An 11,183-nucleotide genomic window follows, 5' to 3' on the forward strand; every position below is an offset into this window, starting at 1 on the left:
TAGCTACTCTTCCCTCAAGGGTAAGTTTCAGAGTCTCTTCTGACATCCATTTTGGTCTTTCCTTTCTTTACCGTATTTTTAATGACCTCTTGCTTTCTTCATGGATGATGCTCTTGATGTCATCCCACAATTCTTCTGGTTTTTGGTCACTGGTGTTCAATGCATCAAATCTATTCTTTAAATGGTCTCCAAATTCAGGAGGAATATATTCAAGGTCATATTTTGGCTCTTGTGGACTTGTTTTAATTGTCTTGAACTTCAAGTTGAACTTTCATATGAGCAACTGATGGTCTGTTCCATAACCAGCTCCTGGCCTTGTTTTGGCTGAAGATATTGAGCTTTTCCATCTCCTCCTGTCACAGATGTAGTCCATCTGATTCCTGTGTATTCCTTCTAGCGAAGTCCATGTGCACAGCTGCTGTTTGTGTTGTTGAAAAAAGTATTTGCAGTGAATAAGTCGTTGGTCTTGCAAAATTCTATCATGCGATCTCCAGCATTATTTCTGTCACCTAGGCCAAAATTTCCAACTACCAGTGATTTTCCTTTGTTTCCAACTTTTGCATTCCCATCACCAGTGATAAGCAACACATCTTGATTGCATGTTCAGTCAATTTCATACTGCAGAAGTTGATAAAAATCTTCAATTTCCTCATCTTTGACTTTGGTGGTTGGTGCATAAATTTGAATGAACGTAGTATTAATGGGTCTTCCTTGTAGACGTATGGATATTTTCCTATCACTGACAGCATTGTACTTCAGGCAGATCTTGAAACATCCTTTGTGATGATGAATGCCACACCATTCCTCTTCAATTTGTCATTCCTGCCATAGTGGATGATATGGTTTTCTGATTCAAAATGGCCAAAACCAGTCCTTTTCAGCTCACTAATGCCTAGGGCATCAATCTTTATGAATTCCATTTCATTTTTGACAACTTCCAATTTTCCTAGATTCATATTTCTTACATTCCATGATCCAATTATTAATAGATGTTTGTAGCTGTTTCTACTCAATATGAGTTGTGCCATGTCAGCACATGAGGTCCTGACTTACTTTATCCATATCATTAAGGTTGGTTCTACTCTGATGAGGCAGCTCTTTCCCAGGCCTATGTTGAGTGCCTTCCGACCCACAGGACTCTTCTTCCCACACTGTGTCAGACAATGTTTCCAAGCTATTCATAAAGTTGCCCAGTATTGTATCAGACAATGTTTATCTGCTATTCATAAGGTTCTCCCTGGCCAATTTTTGAGAAATGGATGGCTTCCTCCTTCTTCCTATTCTGTCTTGTCTGTAAGCTGCTTTGAAACCTGTGCACTATGTGCAACTCTGCTGGTGTCTGAAACACCAGTGGCACAGCCTCAAGGCTCACAGCAACATACAAGCCCCACAGGATGACAAACTGACAGACAAGTCTGTTTCCCTTAGCTGTTGGAAACCTCTGTGCCCTCCCCTTACTTAATTCCTACCTGGAACCTGCCACTTTATGGTCCCTGGCCACTCCCTCCCTTTTCTGGCTCTAGGGGGTTTGGGGCCTAGCCTTGCCTCCTGCCCCTTTTTACCTGGATATCCTGCCACTCCTGAGCTCCCCAGTCTCTCCTGCTGCCTCCCTTTCCTGGCTCTAGGGGGATTGGGGCAGAATAATATAAGGATAAAGAAATAGTAGTATAATGGGAAACAGAAAGTCTAATTCCACCAATTGAAGTGGTAAAATACTTTGTAGAAAATACATTATATTTAAAGTTTTTTTTTCCTAAATCAGAGAGGTATCAAAACTTTTAAATACTTTCTTCTTAGCACTATGGAATTCAAAATTAATAAGCTCTGAACTGCGATAATTTACAAGAATAAGGAGCTGAATGATTCTGTGCCCCTCAAATAAGATATCAAACATTAATTTAAAAATATGTTTCAAAATTTTTCTGCAGTATGTTTCTTGTTTGATACTAAGAGGATTATGGACTACTGTGCTTTTAAAAAATATAATCCCTGACTATTTTTCTGTATCATCTTTCTTAAGTTTTTATTTTTCATATTTTCTTCACTGGTAATGAATTTTCCTTAAAAAAACATTAGAAAATATAAACAAGTAAAAAGGAAGAATACTATTACCTAGATATCTGGTGAGACATTTCATATATTTATATTTCATATATGTGTGTATGTGTGTGCATAAATATGTATATATTTTTGTTTATATATATATATACACACACACACACACACACACACACACACACATATATATATATATGGTGGAGTGAGTGGATATATATATGTGTGTGTGTGTGTCTATATATATATACACACATACATACATATATATATAAAATACACACACACACACATATATATATGCATGTATATATATATATATATATATATGTGTGTGTTGTTGTTATGTGCCGTCGAGTTGGACCCGGCTCATAGCGACCCCTCCTTGGGTTTCCAAGGCAGTATCACTATGGAAGTAGATTGCCCCATCTTCCTTCTGAGGAGTGGCTGGTGGGTTTGAACCGTCAGCCTTCTGGTTAGCAGTCAGCCACTCCTCGGAAGGAAGATGGGGCAATCTACTTCCGTAGTGATACTGCCTTGGAAACCCAAGGAGGGGTCGCTATGAGTTGGGTCCGACTAGATGGCACATAACAACAACAACAACAACAACAATATATATGTGAGTGAATTGCTTGGTATGGCCCTCCTAGTCATGGTCTTTGTAACTCCCACCAAATGACTAGGTGGGATGATCCAAATGTGAGGTACTTGTGGACCCCTACGTGGACTGGATAGCTTGTTAATGATGTAAATATGGTTCACTGTGCCCCATAGGGGTTGTTGTTGTTGTTAGGTGCAGTTGAGTTGCTTCTAACTCACAGCAATGCTATGTACAATAGAAGAGAACACCGCCTGATCCTGCACCATCCTTTCAATCATTGCTATGCTTGAGCCCACCATTGTAGTCACTTTGTCAATCCATCTCATTAAAAGTCTTCCTCTTTTTCACTGACTCTCTATTTTACCAAGCATGATAACCTTCTCTAGGGAATGGTCCCTTCTGACAATATAACCAAAATACATGAGATAAAGTCTAGCCATTTTTGCTTCTAGGGAGCATTCTAGTAGTACTTCTTCCAACAGATTTGTTCATTCTTCTGGCATTTCATGGTACATTCAATATCCTACACCAACATGACAATTCAAATGCATCAGTTTTTCTGTGGTCTTCCTTATACACTGTCTAGCTTTCACATTTTGTGGGGGTGGGACCATGCAAACAAATTGCATGGAACACTATTGTGGGGATGGGTCAGTATTGCCATCCTGCTAGGGCTAAAATAAGCCATCCCAGAGGCAGAAATGGGGATCTCACTAACATCAAGAAAGAAGAGCTGGGAGTAGAGTGTCCTTTGGACCTGAGATCATTGTGCTGAAACTTCTAGATCCAGGAGACAGAAAGCTGTGGCACCAGAGGACAATGAGAAGCAGTGGCAGAGAATCAACAGTAGCAAAGAGCAACATAACCAAGAGACCTGCATAAGACAGAGCAATGGGGTTCCAGGCTCATGGAGCAAGAAAGCTGAGTGCCTTCAGACAGGCTCACTGGAGGAGTGGGGTGCCTCTAGGCATTTATCAGCAGAGCTAAAAGAGCTTTGTATCACTTGCCCTAGCAGGGCAGAGGCCAGACCAAGGGGCTTGCCTTTGGGCACAGCTGAGGGTAGGCTGTCCTGATGGAAAAACTGTATCCTCACAATTCCTGATCCTGAATTGTAACCTGTTACTTCCCCCAATAAACCCCATAATTATGAGTGTTGTCTGTGACCTCTACATGGCCACTGCAATGAATTATTGAACCCAGCAGAGATGCAGAGACTGGGAGGGACAGTTGGTTTCAGAATTGGTAGAAAGGCCGAATGTAAGAAATGTTATGCTGCAGCTGGGGGGAAGGAAAGCCACATTTGGAGTGGCCTGGAGCAAAAGTCAGGCTGATTAAACAAGATAATTGATAGGGAGCCAGGGCCTTCTGGCTCCTCCCAGCCAGAGGCCCAAGACCATATGCGTATGAACGGGAATATAGTCAAGGTGTGGAGAAGATGAAACTGGAATGTTTTAGAAAAGGGTTACCTATTTCATCTGAAAGGAGCTCTGGTAGCATAGTGCATAAGGCACTTGACTGCTAACTAGAAGGCTGGTGGTTCAAATCCACCAGCCACTCCTCGGAAGGAAGATGGGGCAATCTACTTCCATAGTGATACTGCCTCGGAAACCCAAGGAGAGGTCACTATGATTTGGGTCCGACTCGACGGCACATAACAACAACAACAATTCATCTGAATACAATGCTACTGAATGTTTCTCCTACCTAGTTGCATGACAGAATTGAATATTGAGTATTAGGGATTACAGGAGCATGTAACTGTGCCTTCAGCCAATACCTGATTGGATATACTAAAAAGGGAACTAGGATTTGCATGGAAGAATCACAGGCTTTTTGTTTCAAGAATATGGAGGGCTTAGGTTATCTATGAGTTCTCTGTGGCAACTGCAATAAATTATCAAACTCAGTAGAGAAGCAGAGAGCCCTGTGGGAGGGACAAATGGTGTTAGGATTGGTAAAAAGGTCACAAGTTGGCAGCATATCTTACCTCCACCTTATAGGAATCAACTTTGGACTGCTGATGTTGGTCCTCCTCCCACCTTGTAAAGTTAGAGGTGAGATACTGCCATCATGCCATTTTTGCTATACATACCTACTATTAACTCATAAACTTTCTTGTTATCTGGCATTTTGCATTTATAACAATAGTAAAAATCTACTATTTAACTATTTTGTGCATTAATGATATAAATTTGGCAGTAATGGAGTGTCCAGGTGCGAGGTGAGAGTAATGCTGGATGTGACGATTAAGGTTATGTATCAACTTGGCTGAGCCATGATTCTCAGGGTTTTGGCATTTATGTAATGAAGTAATTTGGTGGTGATGTAATCCTCCTTCATTTTGTGACCTGATGTGGTCATCCTCCATTTTCACATATTGCCAATTTTTACATAATGACCTGGTCTTTGGAAATGAACCATGTCGATAAATGAGGATGGGTGTATATGTGTGTGGACATGAATGTTACTGATGTGTTTGAATTTATATCTAGTATCTATTTGCCTTCTTTTACTTTCTCTTTTTGCCTTCTTTTTCATTAATCTTTTTTTTTTTTTTATTAATTTAACTTTTCTCCTCTATTTGCTTGTTAGATACAGATTAAAGCAGTTACCTTAGAGATTAAAACAAGCATCCTTTACTTACATTAATATATCCTACTGCTATTGAGTCAATTCTGACTCATGGCAACCACACAGGAGAGAGTAGAACTGCTCCATAGGGTTTCCAAGGCTGTAAATCTTTATGGAACCACACTGCCTCACTTTTCTTCCACAAAGCAGGTGGTGGGTTTGAACCACAGGCCTTCTGGTTAGCAGCCAAATGCTTAACTACTTTGCCACCAGAGCTCCTTGTTGAAAGTAAGTTAAATTAATTGTCAAATTAATAAATATGAATTGTTTGACCACTTCTAAGCCAATATAAAAATGTCAAGATAAACTTTGCCTTGTTCTCTGAGATTTTAATTCTATATAAATTCTAAAGTGCTAAATGTATTATAACTATTGCTCAGTACAGTTAATTTTCATTACTATTTACTTATATAACTACCTTTTCCCATAATCATGTTTCTTTTTGGGATAATCTTCCATATGCATGAAAAAATTCCTTCAGTATTTCTTTTAGTGTGAATCTGCCTGCAATGAAGTCTCAGGTTTTTTTTTCCTTAAAATATATTTATTTTAATTTTTGAGGGATATTTTCAGGGTACACACAATTGTATTAGGTTGAATCATATGAAATCTTTGCTATTCAAGCAACGTTGATTCAGAGAAATAGAAAATTCCTATTGATTCAACCTATAGGTTTTATTTTCTTTCAGCATTTTTGAGATATCATTCCATTTTTTATAGCTTACAGCATTTCTGCTGAAAAGTGAGCTGTCAGTAATATTATGGATTCTTTAAAGGAAACTGTATTTTTCTATGGAAGCTTTTGTGATTATCTCTTTATCTTTTATTTTCAATAATTTAAATAAGGTGTAGCATGGTCTGGCTTTCTATTATTTTTTTTCTGCTTTTTTCCCTACATAAACCTTTGTTTGTACTTATTTTGCTGAGATTCTTGAACCTGTGGGGTGATATCTTTTATTAATTTTTGAAATTTTCAAATTACAGGTATACCTCTGAATTATTTCAAGTTTGGTTTCAGATCACGACAAAACAGCAAATATTGCAATAAAATGAATCACACAATTTTTTTTTTCCAGTGCATATAAAGGTTACATTTACCTTATACTGTAGTCTATTAAGTGTCCAGTGGCATTCTGATGATGTGTTTGGAGTAAAATATTTGGGACTTTCATTTGCTGATGGGGCATGACACAAAATGGAAGAAACAGTTGTAAACATTAACTAATAATCAGAACATGGAATGTACAAAGTATGAATCAAGAAATTAGAGACTGCATGACAAAATTTTTCAAAATCAACAATTTATTCATTGCAAATATCTTTTTTTCCAACAACATAAACAGTGACTATACACACACACTTCACCAGATAGAACACATAGGAATCAAATTGAGTATATCTGTGGAAAGATGTGATGGAGAAGCTCAACATCATCAGTCAAAACAGTGCCAGGTGCTGACTGTGGAACAGACCATCAATTGCTCATATGAAAGCTCAAGTTCAAGTTGAAGAAATTAAAACAATTCACAAGACCCAAAATATGACCTTAATCATATCTCACCTAAACTTAGAGACCATCTTTTACAGGTTTTCAACTGTAAAATAATTGTTTTGATGCACTGAACACCAATGACAGAAGACTAGACAAGATGTGGAATGACATCAAGAATATCATACATGAAGAAAGCAAAACGTTGTTGAAAAGACAGGAAAGGAAGAAAAGAACAAGACAAAAATCAGAAGAGACTCTCAAACTTTCTCTTGAGTGAAAGTAGCTAAAGCAAAAGGAAGACATGTTGAAATAAAAAAGGTGAACAGAAGAGTTCAAAGGATGGCCTGAGAAGACAATGTAAAATATGACAATGAAATGTGCAAATACCTGTAATTAGAAAACAAAACAGGAAGAACAGTTTTGGAATTTCTCAAGTTGAAAGAACTGAAGAAAAAATGTAAGCCCTGAGTTGCAATATTGAAGGATTCAATGGACAAAATACTGAATGATGCAGGAAGCATCAAAAGAAGATGGAAGGAATACACAGAGTCACTGTACCAAAGAGAAGTGGTTGATGTTCAACCATTTCAGGACGCAGACTATGATCATGAACCGATGATACTGAAGGAAGAAGCCCAAGCTGCATGGAAGGCATTGGTGAAAAACAAGACTCTAGGAATTGATGGAATACCCATTGGGATATTTTGACATATAGATACAGCTCTGGAGGTGCTCATTTACGCCAAGCAATTGGAAGACAGCTACCTGACCAACTGACTGGAATGGGGCAACTGTGCCCATTCCAAAGAAAGGTGATCCAACAGAATAAGCAAATTATTGAACAATACCATTAATATCACATGCAAATAAAAGTTTACTGAAGACAATTCAAAAACAGTTGCAACAGTAGATTGACAGGGAACTTCCAGAAATTCAAGCTGTATTCAGAAGAGGACATGGAATGAAGGAGATCATTTCTGATGTCAGATGGATCTTGGCTGAAAGCAAAGAATACCAGAAAGATGCTTACCTGTGTTTTACTGACTATGGATCATAACAAATTATGGATAACACTGCAAAGAATGGGAATTCCAGAACATTTAACTGTGCTCATGAGGAATACATACATAGACCAAGAGGCTGTCATTTGGACAGAATAAGGGGATACTGCACAGTGTCATATCAGAAAGGGTGTCTATCTGGGTTGTATCTTTTCACCATATATATTCAATCTGTATGCTAAACAACTAATCCGAGAAGCTGGACTATCTGAAGAAGAACATGGCATCAGGATTGGAAGAAGACTTATTAACAACCTGTGATATGCAGATGGTACAACCCCGCTTGCTGAAAGTGAAGATGACTTGAAGCACTTACTGATGAAGATCAGAGACTGTAGCCTTCAGTATGGATTAGACCACAACATAAAGAAAACAAAATCCTCACAACTGGACCAATAAGCTACATCATGATAAATGGAGAAAAGACTGAATTTGTCAAAGATAACATTTTACTTGGATCCACAATCAACACCCACTGAAGCAGCAATCAAGAAATTAGATGCCATATCACACTGGGCAAATATACAGCAAAAAACTTCTTTAATGTGTTAAAGAACAAGCATGTCACTTTAAAGACTGAGGTGCAGCTGCCCCAAGCCATGGTATTTTCAATAGTCTCATACGCATGTGAAAGCTTGACAATGAATAACAAAACAGAATCATTAACTGAACTCTTTGAATCATGGTGTTGGTGAAGACCAATGAAAATACCACGGATGCCAGAAAAATGAACAAATATGTCCTGGAAGAAGTATAGCTGGAATACTTCTTAGAAGGAAGAATGGCCAGACTTTATCTCATCTACTTTGTTCATGTGGTCAAAAGGTACCAGTCTCTGGAGAAGGCTATCATGTTTGGTAAAGTAGGGAGTCAGTGAAAAAGGGGAAGACTCTCAGTGAAATGGACTGATACGGTGGCTATAATGATGGGGTCAAGCATAGCAAGTATTGTGACAATGGCGCAGGACCAGGCAGCATTTCGTTGTGTTGTATGTAGGCATCTAACAGCAATAGCAGTAAGAAAATTTGAAATATTGTGAGAATTACCAAAATAAGATACTATGACACAATGAGCAAATGCTGTTGGAAAAATGATGCTGATGGACTTGCTCGACGTGGGGTTGTCACAAACCTTCAAGTTGTTAACAAATGTAGCATCTGTGATGAGCAGTAGAGGGAAGCAGGATGAAATGATGCATACCTGTAGTTCTTCGTCAAATATTCACCCTACCTCAGTTTCTCTTCTTTCCTTCTTGTACTCCAATTATATTTTACATTAATGTTTTTACTATGTTCCACTTATTATTTATGAATATATGTGTTTCTTTTGCAGTAGTTTCAAACTACAGAGTTAGTTCTCCATGGTTATGGTTTTCACCTATAAAATCCCAGTGGCAGGTAGAAACTCTGTTGTGAAAATAATTACTTTAAATATCAGCTATTCATTCTTCCAAAAATGATTTTTTTGTGTGTATTATGTGACATTGTTTTAGGTCCTGAGAATAAGCGTGAACAAAACAGACATAATTCCTATTTTTATGGACCTGGGTCTAGTTGTGCTAAGTCACCTTTTCATTATATTTAGCTCTTGTGTAGCTTGCCTAAAAGAGAGACAACAGAACATTTGATTGAATGGTTGGTTTCTTGGCCATTCTATTTCTTATAAATTAACTGGCCTTCTTATTTATATACACCACTCTTTTGCAAACTTTCTTTGTGTGATGCAATTACTCCAAGTTATCTATGAGACACTGACTGTTAAATCTCTGCCCTAAGAGAACGAAGTCTAGATCAAGATCTTAGCAGAAAAGGCTATTTTGTAAATACTTTTGACCATTCACCAGTTGGTCTTACCTTGTGGAACCATGAACACTCTGGGAACTTTCCTTTTGAACTTTTATTCAATGCAGGAAACAAACCAGGTACAAATCACATAGATTATAGAAACATAATAAGTCTGTATTTTAAAGTCGTTCATAGTATGGAGTCCAAATTAGAACTAGAACATTTCCTGTGATGACAGAGATGTTAATTTTCCTTTGTCTAGGTTACCTCTTGTTCCCACTATTACAAAAAGACACATGCATCTAGTGCAAGCTCAAAATTCTTACACATTTCTCTGTTGAATATATGGTGATACATAAGTATAAAATATTAACATAACTATAAACCTAGTAATGTTGCCATTACTTCAGCTGTAAACTGAGTGGGGTTGCTCCCAAACTGATGTAGGATTTTACAGATCTTAGTGTTTCTTTCTGGTCATTACTCACTTAAGGAAGACTTCTTCCATGGTAGTGATTGACGCACCAAAGCTGGCAATGCCCAGTTCTTCCTGTTTGTTATCTAGATCATTAAACAGAGCTACAAACCTAGGAAAGAAGGAAGAAGAAAAAAGAGACCCCACTAGCACTGATGAATTTTCACTGTTGTTTTGTTCCAAAATAATTTCTTGCTAGTAGTGGAGAAAAACATTTGGTAGATGGATCTTCACTGTAATGTTTATTGAGAAACAAATGAAAAGAAGGATTTACTTTAGCAAATTTCTCCCCAGTGTCACTTGATACTTGATTATAAATTATTTTATTATTCTAATAAAATTATGGATTATCTATATATGTTAAGGACCATAGCTAGTCGATAAGAGTTAATTTATTCACATACGGTTCCTCTATCAAAGGGGAAAACAATTCTCAAATTACAGAAAAAAGATACTACTCAATAATATAAAATGAAATTAATGAAACAGAAGTTGGGCACTGAGAGAAATATTTAACCCAATAGTCAGGGGGTTGTATGTGAGTTTAGCTAATTGTCTTACAGTTACAAGGGTTCTAAAAAACGATTGTTCTGTTAAAGATTATTGTATTTATATGTTCATTGGTGTGTAGTTTTCTTTTGTTAGAGTATGTGGGAGTGATTTTGGGATTAGTTGATATGAGTTGGGAAGTGTTCTCTTAAATTTTCTAGAGAAATTTTTATAGAATTGGAATTATTTCTTCAATTATCTGATAGAATTCTTCATTAAAGCCATCTACCCTCAGAGATTTCTTTGTGAGTTTTTTTTTTTAAATTTTTATTGGGATTTGAGTGATAGTTTACAGAACAAATTCATTTTCCATACAGCACTTTACATACATTTTGTCTCATGACATTAATTTCAATTTCCCACAGCGCAACAGCTCTCTTCCCACTTCCTCCCCATAGTTACCTCTTCCCTGTGTCCTCTCCCATGTACTCCTGCCCCCTGAGCTGTATCCCTGTGCAAACACTGCCCTTCTGTTCTCCCATGATTGATCACTCGAACTAGTCTATCTACCTGATATAAATGTTCAGCCCATATG

The 11,183-nt window shown here is 37.5% G+C and overlaps 1 protein-coding gene across 1 annotated transcript in view; it reads right to left on the minus strand.

Moving 5' to 3' along the window:
• Positions 1–11,183, minus strand: part of LOC103207552 (phospholipid-transporting ATPase ABCA3-like) — a gene marked incomplete at its 5' end in the record, with an annotated part of 194,612 nt that overhangs the window by 135,012 nt on the left and 48,417 nt on the right. The window contains one exon of the mRNA XM_007953202.1: positions 10,113–10,211. Coding sequence (XP_007951393.1) covers positions 10,113–10,211 — 99 coding nt within the window. The remainder of the gene's footprint in view (positions 1–10,112; positions 10,212–11,183) is intronic.

Source organism: Orycteropus afer, unplaced genomic scaffold (genome assembly GCF_000298275.1).
Source record: "Orycteropus afer afer isolate SDZICR_OR568_19922 unplaced genomic scaffold, OryAfe1.0 scaffold00376, whole genome shotgun sequence".
Classification (NCBI taxonomy): Eukaryota; Metazoa; Chordata; class Mammalia; order Tubulidentata; family Orycteropodidae; genus Orycteropus; species Orycteropus afer.